The sequence below is a fragment of the Squalius cephalus genome (assembly GCF_949319135.1).
Source record: "Squalius cephalus genome assembly, chromosome: 7".
Taxonomy (NCBI): domain Eukaryota; kingdom Metazoa; phylum Chordata; class Actinopteri; order Cypriniformes; family Leuciscidae; genus Squalius; species Squalius cephalus.
Window position 1 is genome coordinate 15,734,990 of NC_137128.1, and position 24,065 is coordinate 15,759,054.

The following is a 24,065-nucleotide window of genomic DNA, read 5'->3' on the forward strand; positions in this document are numbered from 1 at the left end:
TAGAAAAAATTATCACTCTCTTCACGCTTACCTAAATTATTTACACAGCATGTTATTTATTCTGCATTTAAGAGTCTAATCTGTGACCTCAACACAAAGCTCATTTTAAGAGGTCAGGCTGGCCTTTGTTAGCAGCTTTACTTGGATGAACTATCTCATTTTGTGTTTGCCAAGCAAAGCAACCGATGGGATGTTTACCTAATTATTGTCCCTGTTCCTCTCAGCAAAAGAGCCTGTGAGCTCTGTCATTTTCTGCAAGTAAGTGTGTCTTTGCACACTTGTGCCTCTGACATAGTTCCCCTGTTTTTTTGGATGCTAGATCAGTCGCAGACACAGAAACTGTGGGAGGCAGGGAGGGGGAAAGTGAGGGAGGGGGAGAGAGGGGGGCTTGAGCAAAACAACAGATCGCTGCCCTTCATCCCTTTGTGTCGACAGTAATAATCCATTTGAACAAGCCCATGCTCACCGCATCAATCATGTAAACAAATCTCAAACACACCAACTCTCTTCTGTTTCTCTATGATGCTTTGATTTTTTGTTTTCCCCTATACTTTTTGACTTAAAGATTCAGAGAAAGCTATTTTTTTTTATTTCCTGGAAAGAAAAAAATGTTAATTATTTTTGCTTTTAGAAAAAAAAGAAAAAAGAATGCCTAAATTAACCATGGTTTACTTTGAAGTGTGACTTTTAATATTGGGCTTGTCTTTTGGCTTTTCCACTGTGTTGTTTACTGGTTGAGGACACTGGGAGTGGTGCTCAGTCTAATGAGGTCACACCCTGTATGCCCGTCCCGCCCACTGTGCCATGACTGACACATGCTCTCCTGCCCCGTTTACTACAGCAGAGCGGCAGAGGAGCTGTCCTTGGTGCTGAGAGCGAGGAACGGTGTGAGCGAGTGCATGCGAGGGGGGGAAGAGGAGGAGGGTGGAGGCGTGTTCTTTGTGTTGTGAAGCCCGAGTTAATCCGCGGTGGCATCCACTCAGAGACGAGCCCCACATCCGAGAACCAGCACTGCCGTGAGAGCTGCGTCCTTCAAAAACAAAAACAAGGTTTCACTTAAGAAGGTCTTCACCTGAGTGTGCACGGTTCAATTCAGAACCTGGAAGACTCCAGGAGATTTTCGTTTTGTTTTGCGCTGTTGTTGGACTTTTTAAAGGTGCATGTTGGGAGTTAAGAAGGATGCTTTCCCTTTTGATGTTGTTGCGCTCTTGCAGGTGTAGCATGTACCGATGAAGAGGAGAGCATCTTTCAGACTGGAGTTACGCACTGCACATTCCCAGCGGGCTGAAGGTTCTCCAGCTATAAGGAGCTGCAGACTTCATTCTCACTGCCTCCTGATTTTATGCCCGGGAATTCTACTTTGCGGACTGGAGAGTGACTTTGCAATGGCTTGAATCTTTCCCGTTGGACTGGAGTTGTAATCTCAGGATATCAGTCAGGTTTTGTCCCAGGTACTTTTGGGAGTCTAATGGATCTACCTGAACTGGCTGACACTGTAGCCAGCAGGGACCTAGTTCCTCTGTAAGTACATAACTCTCATCTGAGCTCTTGGAACTTTACATTCATCCTTATATATAACCTTACATACACCCTTATGTTTTTAGATCTAACTTGCTGGATAGACCGTCTCTTGATGGGACATTATGGCTACACTCTACAGACTGGCCTTAACATTTTACATTGAAGATGTATCCATCTCTCTAGCGATTACCTAAATACATCTTTTGTGCTCACCTTAGGAGAATAGTCATCTCTCCTCAGAGGGTCAAATGCTGCACATTTTGTCAAGTGAATGAATGAGGGAGGATAAGATGAGATGTTGGCAGAGCATAATAGAGAATCTAGGAAGGAGACAATTTGAAGGGAAGCGGGCCAAATTACAGGGTTTCTGACAGGCCATAAACAGTATGCTTCAACCTGAATTGGGTTAAAGAAGAAAATATTTTTTTGCAGTTTGCAAACTCAAACTTGCTACATACTAACTCAGCAAGGTCATGTGACATTAAATGCAACAGCGAATATGAAATAGTCCATGGTCAACACAAGTTGCTCTAAGGTCGAAGACCGAAGATGCCATGTTGCAGAGGACACTGGACAATGGTGGTGGGTCTCTGAGCTGGTAGTGCATTACCCATCTGGCTGCTTTAACCCCCCTTCCCCCCTCCTACCCCCTCCTCACACACACACACACACACGCACACACACACACACACACACACACACACACACACACACACACACACACACACACACACACACACACACACACACACACACACACACACACACACACACACACACACACACACACACACACTGCCCCTCACATGTAAACAAGCATGCCCAGATTCATGGATCACTCTAAAAAATACTGACCTACATAATACCGAATCCTGTCTCCTCCTTCTCCTAGACTTCTGCAGATGTACACTGCAAAAGACTTCACACCCACACCCTCTGCATTACTGCATCAGTATGATTTTACGTGCACCCCCCCCCCCCCACACACACATATATATACGCTTACTTAAGGGTTACTCAAGCTCAAAAGTCACACAAAAGTCACACTCAGTCACACAACCAACTCATTAAATGCAGCACAAATGGCCCACTAACCAGTGTCCTGCTACTGGATGCTTCATTTTCCAGACTGAGAAATGTACTGGCCTGTTTTCATGATAACCAGCTGTATACAATACTACAGCTTACTAATAAACAATTTCTTTGTAGATGTAGATGTGCTGCTGAGGCTTAGAGCGAGGCTCTCTGCGTTTGCTGATGAAGGGAGAATCTCATTGACCCAGAATCCTTGATTATTTACACAATAACCCGTTAAAATAGTAGGAATGCCGTATGAATTCAACAGTTTGAAGCATATCATTATCATTGCATTATCTATCTATCTATCTATCTATCTATCTATCTATCTATCTATCTATCTATCTATCTATCTATCTATCTATCTATCTATCTATCTATCTATCTATCTATCTATCTATCTATCTATCTATCTATCATCTAAAGCATTATGATAATACAAATAATAATAATTACAAACCAATAATTCAAATGCTCACAATTGTAACTTTAATGTCACTATTTTTATTTGCAGAAAGCCCCTTTGGAATGCCTGTAAGCAATGATTAGCTCTAAAGAGGAGGATTCACTAATGTTTTTGCAGTATGTTGAAGACTGTGGACTGAAGGCATATAACAGATTGGTCACACAGAGCATTGACCACGTGTGGAATGAGAAAAATAAGATTAACTTTCAGGAGAAAAACGACAAGAAGCGAAAACAGGAAGAAGCCATTAAAAGGTAAGTGACTTGAGATATGTCAGCAATGCAATGCATACGAAATCTTAAAAGATTGCTCATATTGCAAATACCCTCACTTACAGTTTTTCTCAGTTGCTTTTTTTCTCAGATCACAGCATCATCTAGTCACTTGTGCACAATCACATCATAAAAGCAATTTTTCATTCTTTTGAACTAACTAATGCTTCAGTACGTTGATGCAATGGATTTCATACAATTGTCTGCTGTTTCCTACATTATCAATTGTCATGTTGATCATAATATATTATACAGTTTGCTTTCATTTTACAGTATACAGTAAATATACAGAGTATACTGTTATATTGACAACATGGCTAAGTATTTTGACTATCTTGTTTGTGAACAATGATGCAAGCACTTATAATTGATGCATAAATACTTTTGAGAGATGAACTAAGGGTCTTGAGCAAGTTACAGGCTTTTGCAGGTACTCCATTGTGTAATGCTGTTTATATTAATTGTTTTGAGAAATACACTAACTGGTTTGCAAATGTTAATGATGATTCAAGAAACGAACAAAAACGACTGAGAAAAACTGTAAGATTGCAGATTGCAACTCAAGTTGACACAACACATGAGCATTCATTCACTCACACATGTATGTAAGTGACAGCCACACAAGAAAACAAACCCTTGGTGCTCCCTTACACTGGCAATGGCATGGTGGGATGTTGTTGATGGCAGAAAAAGACCATGTCCTCTTCAACATGTGGAGGTTGATTAATTTTCTTATTCTGATATTTGGGGCTTGAACTTCATAACGACTTCAACCTTGGCAGAGATTTATGTGCAAGACACGCACCCACAAAATGGATAATGTTGCTCTACATTACTGGTCCACTCACTACAGTAGTATCAGTTTCACACTAGTCATTAAATAAAGTCTAGGTTTTCATCTTAATGTCATTTCAGTCATACAAAAATGATTGTAGTCATGACCAAAGGCATCAGATGCATTTTGACACTTCAAATCCATGGCCTTGATAACATCAATGCATGCTGTAATTGTGTCAGTGGGCAATTTACTGTTGAGTGCTGCCCTAGACCTGTTGGCATAGATTGCATCGATCACATTTGGCACTGTCTTCTAAGTGCAATAAAAGCTGAATGCTGTCAGAGACCTCTTTCACGCATTTGGCTCAGGCTTCAACTACCTAAAAAGCATTAATTTCAGCTCTGACATGGCATTAGTTTGTGCTTATGGGGAATGCTGGGTAATCGTAATACACATGTTACTGCAAAGAATAATTTGCATGGTAAAACATGCACAGCAGACATTTTTGTGATGATCATCTTTTAATGATTTAGGCTTGAGTTTGGTTTGGACTTTTTATTCATTACAAACCAGAAAAATAATCAAAAGCAGTTTAGGGATGAAGCAATTTGTGGTTAATTTATAGTTGTCATCAAAACACTTTGGGCCCTATTTTAACGATGTAAGCGCATGGTCTAAAGCGCATGGCGCAAGTGCAATTAGGTCGTGTCCGAATCCACTTTTGCTAGATTAACGACGGAAAAATGGTCGGTGCACCCGGCACATGGTCTAAAAGGGTTGTCCCTATTTTGTTAATGAGTATTGGGTGTATTTTGGGTATAATGTGCTACAAACCAATCAGAGTCTCATCTCCCATTCCCTTTAAAAGCCAGTTGCGCTCGCGCCATGGCAGATTCGCTATTTACATGGCAGAATTTGCAAGCGTTAAAACTGAATGCTTCTAGAGGAAATGGATCTGCTCGTGCACAAGGTTAAAGCGCGAAAGCAGACCATCTACAGGACAAAGTGTACGCGCGTTGTGGACCTGCCTATAGGCGCACATTACTAACGCGCTCTTTAAATAACAAAAAAAATATATACTGCTGAATATATAGACTTTAGACCAGGTTTTTGTTGGTCAATGGCTCAGTCTATTTCAGTTGCCTCAAAATAGCAACACGCCAACAATGCGCCTGAACACACCTCATTTTCAGACCAGCACACGCCCATGGGCGCAAATGGGCGCAAATGCATTTGCTATGCGCAGGACGTGAAAATGATAACTGCGTTGGGCTGAAACTAGCAAAAAACACTTAAGTCGCACCTGGCGCTGCATTGCACCGGGTGTATGATAGGGCCCTTTGGATCAACAAATGAGACAACCCATCTAGAATATACTCATAATAAAATACTGAGCAAGAAATGTACCCAACAGATTTGAGGTGTCCCACACTAACCAATGTACCAGATTATGATTATTCACTTTTTAGGTCATCTCGACATCTCTTGACAAACCTTCATTTTGCTAACTCTGTCAGTTGATGTCTGGTCCTAGTCAAAAATTTCCTAAATTAGGTACATTTGATTGGCCACCAGATGCAGTGTTTAATTAAATTGAGTCTTCAGTGAGGCCCTGATTTATGTAAGACACTTCACTGTTGCGGCTGCTTGAAACTGAAGAACTTTCACCAAAATGTGACCACAAGTCACACTCTTGGGCTGTAAAGGCTATAGAAGAGTCTTTACCTTCTGATATTGGTCTACTCCTGGTCTGCTAATCAGCTGTTGCTTATATAAAATATTCATACTCGGTGGCTGGAGGATGAGTGCTAGAAAAAAAGAATAGCTGGATTTTTCATGAGGCATATAAGTGGGTCAATGAGACGACCCATTTTTACAGGAACTGATGGGAAGAGAGAGGAAGGAAAAGAGGGAGAGAGAAAAATCTGTTAGAAAGAGATTAAGTGTGAAGAGCGTGCTTGCTGGAAATGCGTTCTGCCTAGTGACAGCTGGAGCAGCCGCCCACCAATCAGATTGCTTCATTGCTCTGAGTGGGGTGGGTCTTCATTCATTCTCTGACATTCTGTTGGCCCTTCCACTGTCTCTGGGAGCACACGGAAACTTTGTCTCACGTGCTAATTTGCATACAACAACTATGCTGTAAACACTGAAAAGCATGGACAGAAATAAATGGGAATGATGTTGTTTAAATTATACTATGTAGGATTGAAAAACAATTGAATGTAATGTATTATTCTATGTTTAGCATTTTAATATATGGAATTGTTTTTATTTTTTCTAAAATTTGAAAAGGCTGGAAAGTAGGCTATGCTGTCCAGCAGCTACAGTGCACTGGCTTCAAAGACATTACCCTTTTACTGGGCAAGGGCAATGCGATAAATAATACAGTGCCACACATGCACAAACACTAGGACTAATTCTCAAGCAGGATTCTGTCATCTTTTTTTAAATTGATTTTCAAGAACTGTTTTCCTGTTTTCAGTCTGTTTAATTTGCCATATTTAAAGGTAATGTAATTTCTGTCACTAAACAGAATTGGCAAAATAGTAGGTGTGTTCGATTTGAAGTGGCGCTGCGCAGACCGATCTATGACATCAAAGTACCGTGAGTACACACCTAAGTACACACCTAATGACTATGGGGTCACTCAATATGCAATAATATTATTGATCTGACTGTACTGACGCTGTTGTATGAGAACTGAACTGAGCTGAATGATGACATCCTTTTTTGCAGAACTGCTTTATAGATGAAATTAACTATTTTAATAATTAATGATCTTTACAATGGAACTTAATCAACACTGAACTGACTTCAGCTGAACAACAGCTGGAATGCATAATTTTCCTGTTATCACTGTCAAGCTGCTTTGAAACAACTGCTTTGAAACAACTCAGAGATAAGAGTCAAAATGGGACAGGATAGAAAATTCAAAACACGTTTTTTGAATCAAGTCAAGTCAATTTAAGTTTTAATGCAAAAAAACAAAACAAAACAAAAAACAAACTGCAGCATAATTGCAATTCTTCTTTCAGAATCTGAGAAAAAGATTGTGTGAAACTGCACTGAATACTTTGCTAAGGAGAAGTATGGCATCAGCTATTTTTAACAGTAGGAAACTTGTCTTTGCCGAGCAGGAGCAATCGCATGCAGTGCAGACAGCTGCTCCAACATCACTGTTCCTCTTCCTAATGAGAGCTTAATACCTGATCCATCACGTGTGTGTGTGTGTGTGTGTGTGTGAGGGGACTGGTTGCACAGAGCAACAGTGGCAGATTTTGTGTTTGGTTTCCGTAGGTGCCCTGTTGCTAGGCAAAGTTAAGCCCCTGACCAATGAACCCTTCTCTCGAGACTCCTGCTGTTCAGCAGCTGTATGTGCGGAAGTTACCAAGTTACACAAACACATGTTCATGCTCAGGTAATAGATGTACGGCCTTGAAATCAAACTAATGACTAGTAAAGTCATTCTCTTTTGTGGGACAGAAATCTTTAGGGAATAGAGAGAGCAAGAGAGAGCGAGAGAGTGAACTTAACAGAGACTTTTGATTTAGTACATCAGAAGAACCAAAGGAGTTCAGGGCTACAAACCCAGTGCAATAAAAACCAAGATATAGTAGGGAGTAAATGGGAAGCATGAGTTTAAAAGTTAAAATAGAGACCAAGGAAGATCAAAGATATTTTCCAATGCAGTCCATTGAGCATGATGTCATATATTTGTAACATTGTATCATTGTCGTTATTGCATCAAATCCTGGAAAATTATCTCCATGCTATTTAGGCCTAAATTCCTTGACAAAGTTAGTTGTTTATTTAACAACTTTTTCAAATTGGTCAAGCTCCATGAAAGTGCAATCAAAATATCCACTTAAAAAATCTATTCCTGCTATGTCGAGGGCCTTTTACTGTCTCATTACAAGTCGGAAGGGGTGCTAAACAAAAATCAATAGCTCTAAATAAGCCATTCATTCAGATGAGTAACTTCATCACAGATCTTATCAGAGCGTTGCTAATTACGTGCACAGACACACATCAGCACAGAATGATTTACTAAGCAGCGCTGTGGTTTAGGGCAGGGGTTTTCAGGAAAGCCCAGGGGGTCCACTAAAAATTTAATTTCAAATGCTTCTTTTCAGGTTTATACATAACAGTACTCTAAAAGTATTAGTTAAAGCCAATTAATTAGTATTTTCATTTGTGAACATTTACAGCTATATATATATATATATATATATATATATATATATATATATATATATATATATATATATATATATATACAGTATATATATAATATATATATATATATATATATATATATATATATATATATATATATATATGGAGGGAGTCATCATTTTGGGGGGTACTTGACATTAAGAGGCTGAAAAACTCTTGGTTTAGAGAACTGTAGTGCATTTTGACATGTTCATGAGCGCTCTTTATCAATTATGCTCAAAATAATTAAATAATCCAAAATATTGTAGAAACAACGTTTTCATTAATTCCTTGTGTTTCTCTGTGTCATCTTGTGGATTACATACAATTGTTTAGTGTTTAGTGTATTCCGTACTTCAGAATAGAAACTAACTACCGTGGGGGGAGGCCCGGCCACCAGGCGCTCGCATACGAGCCCCAACCCCAGGCCTGGCTCCAGGGTGGGGCCCCGGCTGCGCCATACCGGGTGACGTCACGGTCCTCGATATAATTTTTCTCATAAAGGGCTTTTGAGCCGCTCTTAGTCTGACCCGTCACCTAGGACCTGTTTGCCTTGGGAGACCCTACCAGGGGCATATAGCCCCGGACAACATAGCTCCTAGGGTCATTCGGGTACTCAAACCCCTCCACCACGTTAAGGTGGCAGTTCAAGGAGGGGACATTTACTAATACATTATTAAAATCAAAGGTTGTATTTGTTTACATTAGTTAATGCACTATGAACTAACATGAACAAACAATGAACAGCTGTATTTTAACTAACATTAACAAAGATTAATAAATAACAAATGTTTTGCTCATTGTTAGTTCATGAGTTAATACATTAACTAATGTTACCTAATGAACCTTATAAGTGTTACCATATATCATACAATGCTGCTCTTGACTTCAGAATTCATTCATGCACTGTTTTATTCCTATATGTGTGCTCTCTACTCAGGGGGGAAGAGGTGGTCGCCGAGGGTAAGCACCTGCGAATGGGCTCAATGAGCATGCCAGCCCCTGCGGAGCACGTGTCCCCTCACCAGCACCAGCAACAGACCCCCTGTAATCCGGGCTTCGCCGTTCGCTCCCAGTCCCTGCACTCCGTGGGTGGAGGAGTGGAAGAGGAGGGCAGCCCCACATCCCGTAAACAGCCCCCACCCAAGCCCCGGCGGGACCCCAGCACTAAACTCAGCATCTCCTCTGAAGCTGTGGACTTCAGTCCCACCGGGTGTAAAGGCGATGATTCAGAGAGATGTGACGGTAAGATGCCATGGTGTTTAATCCAAGCTTCACATTTCCTGTTGAGATCCACTGATTCTATAGTTATACACTTGCTGATGTTGAAAAATTGGTTCAATTGAATCTTGGCTGAAAGCAAACACACCTGAGTCAACAATGTGGACAGTACCATAATTTTGAATAGTCAAATAATGTGAAGCCTTAGCTGGACTAAGCTGTGCAAACAAGACTGTAGTAGGTGATGTTTCATAGTCCTCCAGGTGCAGGACAACATTTTTACACATTGAGCAAAGGTGTATACAGTTGACCCTAAAATTGTCTCCCAGCATTTCCTTTCAGTCACAGTAGGTGGGTTTATTCTTGTTATAGGTGAACTGTAAAGTGCCTGCTAATTAACCATTTAGCTTACTATTTCCTGTCCTCTCTCCACTCTTTTATCAATAAAGGCCAAACAAGGTCTGCTCTTGCGGGACAAAGTGTACACGCATTGTGGACCTGCCTATTGGCGCACATTACTAACGCGCTCTTTAAATAACAAAAAAATAAATAAATACTGCGCCATTGACTTTAGACCAGGTTTTTGTTGGTCAATAGCACAGTCTATTTCAGTTGCCTCAAAATAGCAACACGCCAACAATGCGCCTGAACACACCTCATTTTCAGACCAGCACGGCCTTGGGTGCACAAATAGGCGCAAATGCATTTGCTATTTAAACAACTTGGTGAATGACGTAACCGCGTTGGGCTGAAACTAGCAAAAAACACTTGCGTTGCGTTGGGTGTATGATAGGGCCCAAACTGTTTAACAGCAGCATAATTAACTTAACTATATTGTTTATTCTATTCAGTTGTACATCTAATTCTTTGTTGAGCAGTGCTGTTGCTGCCATTTCATGAAAGCAATTAGCCATTTACGTCCATCGTCCTTGTGTCCAGCTGAAGTGCAGAGTATACCCATTCCACCCTTTCATGATTAACATATAGCAAAGTGATTGTAAATATGAGAGCAGTGTTGTGAATGAACTACAAATTGTGGGGTTAATACAACTGAGTTCTTTACTGTTCTCAACAACACCCACTCTTGTCATGTTATGTCAACACTGTCCCAGGCGATATCCTCATGCAGATCTCAACAAGCCCATCACTTTATTTCTATGTAGTGATTGCTCTCTTTTTGTTTTCAAGTAGTAAACAAGCACAGTGTGTTTTTGTGTTAATTTTAAGTTGTTGTTGAAAAGAACAAGATATGCATCCCTTTCCATAGATGCATGTCATGCAGTAAATGCAAAATAGGATTCTAATGTTAATTATGTTTACCCTCATAGACACAAAATCAGATCAGACTCTTTGGTTTAATATTTCAAAACTCTGATGAGTTACAGAACATACGTCAAAGAACCAAAGCTGCAGGCTGCAAAAGTATTAAGTTGATTTATGTTTCTGCAGTAATGACGTATGCTGTGAGAGTTGCTTTTCGTCAGAATTTGAAGGGATCACAGTGTGCACGCAGATCTTCCTCAATGCCACGGCAACCAGCCCACAGAAACAGAGACCCCCTGCTGCTCAACCAATCCAGACATCAGACATCAGCCTCCACCAATCGTCAGCGAGGTGACAGGAAGTTAGAGCGCGGCAACAGCCAATGAGGAATGGGCAGGCAGCCAGCTCAACAGCCCTTTAGCCAATGCACACCAAAGAGTGGGGGATGTCCCTCATTCAGAGGACAGTTGCGTGTTGAAGCGGGGGGCGGGGGGTGGGGTGTGTGTGGGGGGAGGGGCCAGCGCAGAATTCATTCAGGAGTAGCGATTGACCTAGATTTAGTTCCCCTGGAGGAGAGGGGGCGAGGGTAAACACATCCTCTCGTAGGGAGGGAAGAGGCAGAGAGAGCAGGAGCAAGGGCACATTCAGAGGCGTTGAAACGGATCACAAGATCCACCAGTCTTCACTTTCACCGAATTAACACACATATAGTATTTTTTTTTCTCTAGGCATGCGCAAAGGGATTCACTGACTCCCAGAGAGAACATGAAAAATGACTTTAATCTGGTGCAATTGTACTCTTTTCCCTCTTTACACACCCACAAAACATTTATGAGAAAATGTTCTTTGGATATGATGAAAGATGATCTTTTCTCAGTACTGAAAATCAAGGCATTTTGTCATTTTTATTCTCAGAGTGGAGTTGGAACAGTAGAGATTTTGTACAAGATTATCATCTATACTCGTGTGTGTCATTTTTGAGGGAGTGTCCAGATTGTGTTTGCCAACGTGTGTATTTAAAAAACAGCTTTTTTTATTGTATGTCATATAAAATATATTACTGTGTGCGTGTATGGAATTGGTGATAAAGTTAGTGACTGAGTTGGTGCAGCAGGACCATCTGGCATCTGAATAAATGAAAGTTATTAAATCATCCTATGTACAGATGACTCGAACTCTCTGCTACTATGCTAATCCATATCTTTCTTTATGTTTTTTTTCTGCTTACTCAGGAACACAAGGCTGCAGTGAGGACTGCAGGAAAGTTCCCCCACCAAAACCTAAAAGGAATCCCAACACTCAACTGAGCACTTCCTTTGATGAGTCTTATATCCGCAATCATGGTTCAAAAAGTTCTCCCTCTATCTTCTCAAGGGATAGCCAAGCCCCTTCTCCTCCTCAGCCGCAGGGCCCACAGGACTCAGACTTTGATGAACCCATCTATATTGAGATGTCTGGGAACGTGGGCCAAGAACCAACCCCTCGTGCTGAGGAAGACGAGCCGGGTGAGGCTGTCTATGAAGAGATGAAGTACCCTACCCTTGACGAGTTTGACTCCCGTTGGGATCTTTTGAGCTGTCGATCGCAGTGTGCCACACCCTGCCCACCTGAGCTTGACATCCATGCCCCCCTGAGCCGTTGTACCACCCCTCGAGGTACGCCCCTCCTTTGTGATATCCCCGCCCCATTCCCCAACTTGTTGGCCCACAGGCCACCTTTACTGGTTTTCCCTCCTGCCCCTGCTCAGTGCTCGCCCAACTCAGACGAGTCCCCACTCACCCCTCTCGATGTAACAAAGCTTCCTATGTTAGAGAACGGCTCTTATGGCAAGTCACCAACTTCTCTGGAACCTTCTGGCTCTGCCTCTACATCGCACCAAAGACGTGCCGAGAGGGAGCTAACAGCCACTCCTACATTAACAGTATCTGGGCGATCGTCGGCGCCGCCGTTGCCCTGTGCCCTCTATAAAGGTTCCTCCTCTTCACATGGTTATCAGCGCAGCCACTCCGCCTGCCCCTCACCTGTCAGTATGGGCCGCTGCCTGACGCCCCTTAGCCTCATGCGCTCACCGCCTTTTGACGGGCCGTTTCCCACAGCAGGCCTTCCTCGCAGCGCCTCGGCCACACCTCACGGAAAGGCATCCCCGCCACAGGATTCAAGCTCAGGGGGGCGGCATCACGGATCTATGCAGAATGTCTCAGTGGCACGCTCACGGACGCCTACTAGCCCACTGGATGAGCTCACCAACCTCTTCACCACTGGCAGGAACATGCTGAAAAAGAATACCAGCGGCAGAAAGAGCAAGGAGCCGGGAGAAAGTGAGTGCGATTGTCTATTTCTCAGATTAATATATGTAGTCACTAATTTTTAGTAATTGTTCACCAGTGTCAAAACCTTCAAACATTCGCTCTGTATTAGTGTATTAGTTACACAAAAAGACACATCGTGCAAAAACAGTAAACAGCAAAAACAAAAACAGTGTTCAACATTCATGCAAAATACATTTAGTAAAATTAAATAATAACTGACTTAATTCATATCTGACTTAAAATAGCACAAAGATACCGACAACAGATTTAAAGTTGTGTATTTTTGCAGTTATTTTATTGGTTATACTTTTTTTTTATACTTTGAGTGAACAGGTGAACATGAGTGTTTCACTCGCCTCAGACGGCGCATGGTTTCTCATGGATGGAGTGGAATAAGTCTATTACAACTTGAAGTTATTTTTATTTTTACATTCTACTAATTATAAATAACTTTGCAACTACATGTCTAACTCTTGTCTAACTAACTCTTATTAGAGTAATATTAGACTGTTAGGTTAGGGTTAGTAGAATAAATTGACATACTTACAAATTTACTTATAGTCAGTAGAAAGTTTTAGGCTGATATAAAGCAGACAGTCTACTAATACTCTGATTACTTGCAGTTGACATGTGTTGCAAAATTACTTATTGTTAGTAGAATGTGTAAAATGGACTATCAAAATAAATTGTTACTGCTTTGTTATGTGAAGACTTTTATTTTGGATTTTGCGCACCTGTGGATGATTTTGGGAAAATTGCAGGGACTGAGAGAGCTAGTGTGGGGATTGAGTGAGTTGTAGGCCTGTTTTATTATTTTCCTCATGAAAGTTGTCCAAAGTCCATTAAGTCCTGCAGGTCTATTATATTCACTATGTATTTGTGAAGTTTCTAAGACACTCTGTGTTGGACCTAACACCTTGATATAATTATAATTATTCAAAGCATGCCATCCATTCTGCCCTTGTGTTTTGGCATGCTTCTCTCTGCACAAAAGTTTAATCAGATTTTTACAGACTGACATAGATCATAAAATTTAATCCAGAGAGATTAAGAGGCTAAAGCAGTCAGTGTTCATTCCCCAGACCTGCTGCTGATGCATTAAACCAGTAGCATGTTTATTTTAATATGTAAACAGTTCTTAAAAACTGCTCTAAGAAAGTGGAAAAAAGGAAATGAAAATAATATGCACTATTTTCTTAAGTCTTTATAAAGGTACATAAGTGTTTATCTGCATGTGGTGGCAGTTTAAGGTAGTGTCGGTTATTAACTCTGAATATCATCCATTAGAATTGAATTATCTCATTATGTGGGATCATATTGCAGACAGTTTTATATGGCTTACTTACATTTTCATAAGTGCAGAAGGCTAAAAAAACAATTATAAAACAGACTCTAAAAGAACACCTCCTATCCATGGTAAAAATCAATTTAATGCACAGTCTTTTGTGGCTTATTGCTTTATTTTGCATGTTTTTGCATCATCAATGCACTGGTGGTTGCTTCAGAGAAGAATATCGAAAAGAGTGTGATTGCAATCTCTCCATACATGTCGACTATCGTTACTTAATGTTAGTTACAAGATGTGAACTGTCATTTGTTAGTCATTGTATCTCACCTCCAGTAACACCTCTCAAAAAAGGTCAGATTGTCAAAAAGGCCTTGATATCACTTCATCCCATTGAAGAAATGGTCCACTGCACTTCAAATGCAAAGGCACATTACTGCTCATCTAAAAGAGGAGGAGGAGGGGCGGGGGCTCCCTGCAGAGTCTCCCTCAAAGGATTTAAAGACCAATCCCGATGCAGGTCACGGCAGCCCCATTGCAGTGAATGTGTGAAGCTCTCATCACTCAGTGGAATGAACGTGCAAAGCCAGTGAGCAGAGCTATACCTGCACAGGCACGTACTGTGCTTAAGAAAAAAAAAATGAAGCCTTTAACTTAAAGGGATAGTTCACCCCAAAATGAAAATTCTGTCATCATTTACTCACCCTCATGTCGTTCCAAACCCGTAAGACCGTCGTTCATCTTCGGGACACAAATTACAAACTTTTTGATTAAATCTGAGAGCGTTCTGTCCCTCCATTGACAGCAACGTCATTGTAACTTTCAAGGCCCCCCCAAAAAACACAAGGAAATCCCGCACACTATCAATACTTGCAAACGAGTATCAAAATTTTATAAGCAACGTTTCGGTCTCATGACCTTCATGAGGCATATACAACTTTCAAGGCCCAGAAAGGTAGTAAAGAATAGTTAAAATAGTCCATGTGACTCAAAAATAACGACTTTATTGAAGAATTTCTTCTCTTCTTTGTCAGTCTCCTACACTGTTGATGTAGTAAACACACTGCAGCGCTTCCGGGTTGTACGTCAGAACGCAGGCTTTGTATTGGCTGGCTCCTGCGTCAGCATCACACGCATCATGTGAACAGCATGTGAGCTCATGTGAACAGCAATGGTCAACTGGCATCAGCGTTTTGATGTAGAACCCGGAAGAGCTGCACTGTGGTTACTGACACACAAGAGATGAAATCATTCAATAAAGTCATTATTTTTGTTTGTTTTTTTGCGCACAAAAAGTATTCTTGTCGCTTCATAATATTTAGGTTGAAGCACTGAAGTCACATCGACTATTTTAACAATGTCTTTACTACCTTTCTTGGCCTTGAAAGTGGTCGTTACGTTGCTGTCTATAGAGAAGTCAGAAAGTTCTCGGATTTCATAAATTCATTTGTGTGCTGAAGATGAACGAAGGTCTTGCGGAATTGGAACGACATGAGGGTGAGGTTAATAATTGATATGATGATACAGGTTCATAATTAACATGAATAATGCATACTTTGTAATAAAAGGTAACGGTAACCCACTAGTAATGGCTCAAGTGTTACTACATCCTTCTAAAGGAACTACAGTACTAATTATTTGGATCAGTATTCTAAAATGAAAACATGATAACTTCCTAATATTGACTGAAGTCATTGTAAGCTTTTGAGTAATTTTGAGTAATAAACTTTAGTCATTGTGTGTTCCTGCCAATGGTCTTCACTTTAGAATACTGATCTAATAAGTAGTTCCTTAGGAAAGATATAGTAACACTTGAGTCATTACTAATGGGTTACCATTACATTAAATTATACATTATGCATTATTAATATTAATTATGAACCTGTATATAGTAGTTCTTAGTAGTCTTTCAGTGAGGTATGAAAAATGCTGATTAGCTGAACTACCACATTCGACTGAACACTATTACTTACTAATTCGTTAATCAGAGTTTCTTGTTAGTTAATAGTAGTTACTAGAATGTTAATAGTGATAAATAACTCATTTGTTCCTGTGTAGTTATTCATTAATGAAGGAACGGTATTCTAAAGTGTTACCATTTTATTTGAGTTTGCTGGTGTTCCCTGGGGCCAGTTGCATAGCCATTAAGTTAAGTTAAGAACTATGGCCACCTAGAAGTTAGGGGTGTTATCAGCCTTACGTTTCATTATCAAATTAGACTAATCAACATTTTTATTTAACTGACTTAAAACATTCATGAACAGTCTTAAATTAAAAAAATTGGATGACTAACTTGTAAGACTAGTCTTAGTGGTTTATGCAACCGGCCCCTGGTTGCCATGTGGCTTTTAGGTTTTTACCTGGTACTCATGAAGTGTGTATCTGTTGTTGTCGGGATGGTTGATTTTGCACATTTACATATGGCCTATTTGGGTCTTGCACCTGTGCTGCACCTGTATGTTGTATCATGCAAAGACTGCGTTGGCACAGTTTATGGCTGTGCTGATGCAAGAGTATCGTCTGTCCTTCACTGTGGAAAACAGTGCGTGACCTATTTATGAACCCACTCATCGATTGTGTTGAAAGCAAAGAACAGGCCTACCGCACATTTAAACAATACTACCTGGCAGCACACAGAAGGCAGAGAAAGGTATAATAGAAAGGTGTGTGTGTATACATAACAAAAAAAAAATCTTGAGTCATTAAAGGGAAAGTTCACCCCAAAATTTGTATTCTGTCTTTTCCTTGTCATCATGTCATTTTGTCTGCAGAACACAAAAGGAGATTTATTGTTATTTTTTATTTAGTAGATACGATGAAAGTCAATTGAGATAGTTTTGAAAATATCTTCTTTTTAAAGAAGAAAAAAAATGCATGCATGTTTAGAATAACATGAGGGTGAGGAAATGATGGTCATACTCATCTCACTAACACACACATCTGTCACACACACACAAATCCAAGTTCAATATAGTGTTATAACAGACCAATTTAAGTTAATGTGTTAATGTAATAAAAAATAAATAAATTGTATTTACATCTTTTCAAAGAAACATCAATACACTTTACATCTACCCAGATTAGGGTAGAACCATATTGTGCTGCACATCTGTATATTTAATGTGTGTGCCACACCTGTCACAAATTCACTGACACAAAACCACACACAGTCCAAAGAGGAACACAAAACAAACCATTTTATGAATTCACGGGGACACCTAGTGACCAAATTCCAGTATTGCAACAGAAAATGGTTACACTTATTTTGATGGTCCACTTTAGACATTCTTCTGACTAGAAGTAACTTTACAACTATATGTCAGCTAAGTGAAGTTCACAACATAATTTCGGGAGGAGTGAACCCATCTAATCTTTCAATTAACCGCCAGAGCATATAAGCAGCCGCTCACCTTGCTCCGGCATCAGCTGTTTTGTCATCCCTCCACCTCCCCAACTCCACCAACATAATTTAGGCATCTTGCTACCATACTCATCATCCAAGCATTAGTAGTCCCACTGGGGGGTATAGCTAAGACCCTCCACTGCGGACAGCAAGCCAAATACGCTTAACCTTATTAGCTTAAAGATTACATGGGCAAAGGAACTCGTGAACTCTAATTAATTTGCATCTACATGTCAACTAACTGTCATTAGAGTAGTAGACTTTAGGTTAGGGTTAAAGGTGCTGTATGTAATTTCTTTGACTAAAATACCACAATATGTTTGCAGAGATTTAGGAAACATGTTAAGTTCAAATGCTTGTTTTTCCAAAAAACAATGCTGCAGATGTCCACTGTCAATTTACCCAATAGTATTTCGACACCCTGGGTTGCCAGCTGGTGGAAAACACTGCGTATTTGAAGCCAGCAAATAAACTGGGTCAGAGATTGCAGTTGCGTGTCCTCAATCTGGCAACCCGCATGAGTGTTGAGTCTGAGGAGGAGGGAGCGAGGGAAACAACTCTCTCTAATATTTTATTTATTTATTTGGACTGCAGTACCCATTTAAACCGCTAGCTGTCAGTATTGCATAATGCACCTTTAAGGTTAGGGTTAGTAGAATAAGTTGACATGTACTTGCAAAGTTACTGTTGTCTGTTAATGTCTGTTGGGAGACCATAAAATAGTGTGTTAGCAGGTATTAAGACAACATCAGTAAGTCTACTAATACTCGAATGAGAGTTAACTGACATGTAGTTGCAAAGTTACATATAGTTAGTATCGAAATAAAGTTACCAATTTTTTTTTTTTTTTTTTTGGAATGCATCAGTGTGAAGAGTTCAGCATGAAATGTAGTCACTGAAATATCTGTAATGATTTATCTCTTCTAGGTGAAACCAAGGGAAAGGGTCACAGTTCTGAGTCCAAACGGGAGCACAAGGAGAGGAGCCATCACAGCAAAGAATCCAAGCGAGATAAAGACCGCAGCAGCAATGGCAAGTCCTCGCATCGACGGGACAGCAAAGACAAAGAGCAAAATGGCTTCGAAGCCTTATCTCGACATGACAGCAAGGACTGCAGCTACAGCAATGCTGAGCCATTACCCAGAAGGGACAGCAAGGACACTGGATGTAACGGCCCAGAGCAGCTTCACCGACAAGAGAGCAAAGATCGAGGCAGTAGCGCTGAGGTACTGCCTCAACGGGACAGCAAAGACAGGACCGATCACCGCAGCAGTGCAGAACCCATCACCAGACGGGACAGTAAAGACCGAGGTTGTATTGTTCCAGAACTCTTGTCCAGACAAGACAGTAAAGAACTGCTAAGAAATGGCCATGACAACAGACGTGACAGTCGAGAGAAAGTTTGCTATGGGATAGACCTTCCTCACAGACATGAAAATAAGGAACAGGGTAGAACAGGCATGGAAAGTCGACGGAATAGTAAAGATGGTGGCAAGCATGGCACAGAATCTGGTCAGGGCAAGGAGAAGAGCTCGGAGAGCAGGCGGGGGAGCAAGGAAAGGATTAGCAATGGCAGTGATGTCATGAGCAGGCGGGACTGCAAAGATAGGGGAGTACACACAACTGAGACTTTACCCTGGTATGAGGCGAAAGATAGAAGCAACTATAACACAGAATCACCCAAAGCACAGGACAAGGACACAAGGTCTGGATCTTCAGCCATGTTGTCATCCAATCGATCCGGGCGATCCTCCATGAGTCCGAATATAATGTTGGGGAACTCAAACTCTGGTAAGAATAGCATTTGTTTGACAGCTGGTCAGTTGATGTTGCTGATGGGCCAAATTCTGTATCCAGCTGTTATCTCAGCCTTTCAGAAAAGAGTGCTGAAACCTCTCTAAAATCAGCCAACAGATCAACCCCATCAGGCTGGGAAACCAGCTTTGGCTAGTTTAAGAAGTTTTATCAACTGATCAACCAGTTGATAAATGTGCTAGAAATAACCAGCATAAATCAGCCTGGGGTGCGTTTCCCAAAAGCATCGTTAGCCAACTATGATTGCAAGTTTCGCCTAACCCTAACCCCGGTATCAGCGTAGTTTAATGAGTCAGTGTTTCCTGAAAACATGTTCTAACGAACTTTCGCAAACAGCATCGCAAAGTTGTGAGGTTAGAACGACAGCTCTAGACCTGTGGTTGGAAGCATAGTTTCTTGTTAGCATGACATGTGGACTCAAAATAACCTTATCTTGAGCAAAATAAGCAAGCTGACATTCAGTACAATCTATATCTTTTATACATACAAATGTCATTTACGTCTTTTAGTTTGTCAAAAGATTTAATGCACCGTTTTTGAAGAGTGCGCATGTGCGTATTAGTTCTACTGCGTTCTAGTACATAATAATGAGCCTATGATTGAATCTGGAAATAAAGCAAAATAACTTAGAAAAATTTGAAATAGTTCTCAGATGCCATGTCCATAATTTATAGCAAAACATCTAGCATTAATTCGATCTCAAACAGATTCATTAAAAGAAGTTATGACTTCACCACCTACGTGACATCATTAATCAACGTGGTTGAACGACAAATTTGCGACAGTACAGTTTCGGGAAACAGTCGTGAATAGCTAGTTGATTTCTTCAACGATGCATCGTACCATGGTAGTAAAGCAGCGAGTTACTTCGTTGTATGGGAAACGCACCCCTGATCTATTCTAGAACAGCACAGAAATTCATGCTGGTCAAAGCTGATCTTTTCAGCTGGAAAGACAATGTCATAGCTGATGTTTCATATTCATCTGTTCATCTTTCCTTGCAGACCTGAAGACAGTTTCAAAGGCAGGATGGTCTTCTTCCACAGCAGTAGCACAATCTCCAATAGGCACACCTCAGAAGCAGCCTTCAGATGTCCAACAGGTACTGTCTTTATCACTGAACTTGTATTTGTGCAGCTGTAAAATAACAAACCTGACAGCCTGTCTTCTCCTTGTGTCCAACAGATGCCCCCTATGCCATGGCTGTATGGTGACAGCACCATGCTGGAGATGATCGAGAGGAAACAACGCCTCTGCCGGGAGATACGGTCTCGTCAACGTCTTCCTGACCGTAGCCCATGCAAAAAAGAAAGCCTGCCTGCCATGCCCAGTTGGAAGAAATCAAACGGGGCGAAGAAGTACAGCCCACCTCCCTACCCTACTCAGACCACTGTCTTCTGGGACACGGCCATTTGACTTGGTCTTGTGAGCACTTTAGGGTCATGCTCTGCCCTTTATTTTCAGGCAGGGTTGAAGCCAATCAGAGTGTGCTCCCACCTGAGGATGGGTGGGTGGGGTTCATATAGCAATATTTCAGAGGTTGTAGTTTATGAGGTTTTCGTATCATTGTTAATATCTAATATTTTTATACTCAGTGTAATTCCTTAATGACCTAGCATCAATAGATATTTTCTAAATTAAATGGAATATCTTTGCAAAGATTATGTAGAGTTAGTCCAATGCAATTGTTGTTTTTCTACCTTTAATTTATTTCCATTTTCATTTATTTATTTATTTTTTAACATCGCAATACACAGTCAGTACCTTTTCATCAATAGCTTTCTATTTCAAGACGTCCAGACAGGACCTTTCTGTGGTATTTTAACCACACTGAATGAACTCTATTTTAACACTGGATGTTATGGAGATTGGATTAGGGCTAGCTTACTTCTCGCTGCCTTTCCACACATTATTAGATCATTTATTTGAATGTCTAATATTAAGAAATAAACAGATCATGCATTTTTCAAAAGTCCTTCGAGAAGGACTTCATTTCATTGTTCTGCCTTTAGTTTCTATAGTGGTAGGTTTCAGAGAGTATGATTTACTCTGATTAAAGGTCGGGTCATTGCACATAGAAAAAGGGTAACAGTTATTTTCTGTGTAAAACAGAAAATGTCTCTTTTAAGGGATGTTGTAACTGCTCTGTGTGTACATGGCATGTAAAGAGCTGTAAAAACAAAGGGTTACCCTCTCCTCTTTGGGTCTGTGGCAATAGCTGGCGGGTGCCAGTGAGAATCCTCCAAAGGAGAGTCACCCAGAAATTAATGACAATCTGGAATATCAAAGTTGTATTTTTTGCATCTCAGCATTATTGAAGAATTGTGTACATGAATAATTGTAAAATGAGAAGTTTTTTTTTTTCTTTTTTTGCGCAATGGTCTTGTATAGAATGACTGTGCCATTATTTATCATATGTTAATGGAATAGATTGATTGGAAATTTCAGACAGACACAATATCTGTATTAGCAACACAAACCAATGACTGATAGCTCTCAGCTATTGTATGTAGTACACATGGCCACATGGTCTGGCAACAGGAATTATGGCTGCATAAACAAAGAGGCTGTACACAAGAGAGCTGCAATTCCACAATCCTTTACCTGGATACACACAGTTCTCCCTCTACCTCAACCTCTCAGATCAGTTCAAGTGGTCATTCATTTGCACAAACAATGCAACAACCAAATGCAGCATTGCATTGCCAAAGTACTTGGATCTTGTAGTAAAATCCCCTCTCAATCCCCCTCTCTCATTCCTCCCTTTGACCTCCATGTTGGAAACTGATGCCTGTACAAAATGTGTTGCCTTGGAGACCGGTACTCACTGTAACTGGGTCACATTGGGTGAGAGGTCGCGAAGACTGTAGACTATCAGAGGTAAAGGTATTGTGTACCGGTTGCTAGTTTACAGGCGTTTTGGATTTGGGGGAGGAATAAAACTATTAAACAGCTGAAATTGCGTTTGAGATCCAGTATGAGACAGATGGTCCATTTTATCTTCCTCATAGCAGTCAAAGAGCTTGAGAAAGCTGATCCAAGGTTCGAGGTTAAGGGGAGCAAATAACCGAGGTAGCACTTGGTCTGCAGTCTCAAAAAACATGGAGGTTCTGATATAGTGTAGCCTGTTTGTTTGTATGTGTGCCAAGCTATGCTGAATGCAGATCAAAAATAAAGATGATTGTTTGAAATTCACTCTCTTGTGGCCAGAGGGTGCCGTTTGGAAATGTAACAATGTACAATCTCTTTGTATGTAAAATGTGCACTGTGACGGGTAGAAAGCCTATGTCCTTTGTCTTATTGCACTGAGTGTTCTCTTATCTGTACAGAAATGTTTGAAAAAAGTATGCTGATTGTCACAAGAGACTTTTCAAGATGAAACAATAAATATAAACCTCAAACTTCTGTGATGTGCTGAGTCTCTTTTTTCTTGCATCAGCAAATCTTAATCAAAATTATGCCAATTGCAGTAATATGGTATTCAAAGAACATTCTTTGTGAACATACTTTATTGGCTCAGTAAGATAGAGTCACTATTCAGTATTTGTGTACAGTGCAAAATTGACTTTTATTCTTACCTTTCTGCTGCCTTATGCTGTCACATTAGCTAAATTTAAAATTCCTATTGGAACGATTGAATTGAGCAATGGTAAATGTGACCTTTACACACCACAGGTCAGAATAATTTCTAGTGAAGGCCTTGGACAATCAGACTAAATTTTTTCCTGCTGCTCCAGAGACTGCCTGGTCACAGCTACAGCTCAGGTGAAAAAATTGTGGTCCTGATAGCAAAGATGGAAGTTTGGAATCTCTTTCTGACAATTCTTGAATAGATCAATGGAAATGCTTTCTTTAGATATTGCAGACTTCTTATTAGTGTGGCCACAAGTCAAGTCAAGTCAAGTCACCTTCATTTATATAACGCTTTTAACAATATAGATTGTTTCAAAGCAGTGATAATAGGAAATTAAAGTAACAGAGATTGTTTTGGCTTTACAGCAGCTCTAGAATAAAGTTATTGCAGTTACTTTAGAACAAAGTTACTTTAAAAACGCGAACCTGTGAGAACGGTGATGGCGCGCACATGCGTATTACGTGTTTAGTCTATAGGTATGCGCATTTGAATATATATGTGCGCAGGCGTATATTCCTATACTTTACAAACCAATCTTCAACAAACTACTTGTCTGGCCTTAAAATGTATCATACAGAATTTTTATTGCTTCCACGTAGCCACGTGAACCGGAATTATCCGAAAACATTTTATCTGTACTGAGGTAAAGGGAAGGGAAGGAGGCCTTCACAGGGGAGAGACTAGTTGACACTTCAGGACTGCGTTGTCGTCGCGTCCAGGCGCAGGTCCTTCTGATGCCGGATACAGCCTGGATCCGGCGGACTGCGGTAAACCTCGGGCTAAACAGAGAGACTAATATTAGCGTG

The 24,065-nt window shown here is 40.5% G+C and overlaps 1 protein-coding gene across 1 annotated transcript; it reads left to right on the top strand.

The window, feature by feature from the left end:
• Window positions 1-1,170: 1,170 nt before the first annotated feature.
• nyap2b (neuronal tyrosine-phosphorylated phosphoinositide-3-kinase adaptor 2b) lies at window positions 1,171-23,030 on the top strand. The gene is made up of 7 exons (XM_079877334.1): window positions 1,171-1,521; window positions 3,113-3,318; window positions 9,270-9,574; window positions 12,046-13,131; window positions 18,738-19,601; window positions 20,630-20,727; window positions 20,811-23,030. Exons 2-7 carry the CDS (start codon window positions 3,140-3,142, stop codon window positions 21,039-21,041), a joined length of 2,763 nt encoding a protein of 920 aa, XP_079733460.1. The 5' UTR covers window positions 1,171-1,521; window positions 3,113-3,139; the 3' UTR covers window positions 21,042-23,030.
• The last annotated feature ends 1,035 nt before the right edge of the window (window positions 23,031-24,065 follow it).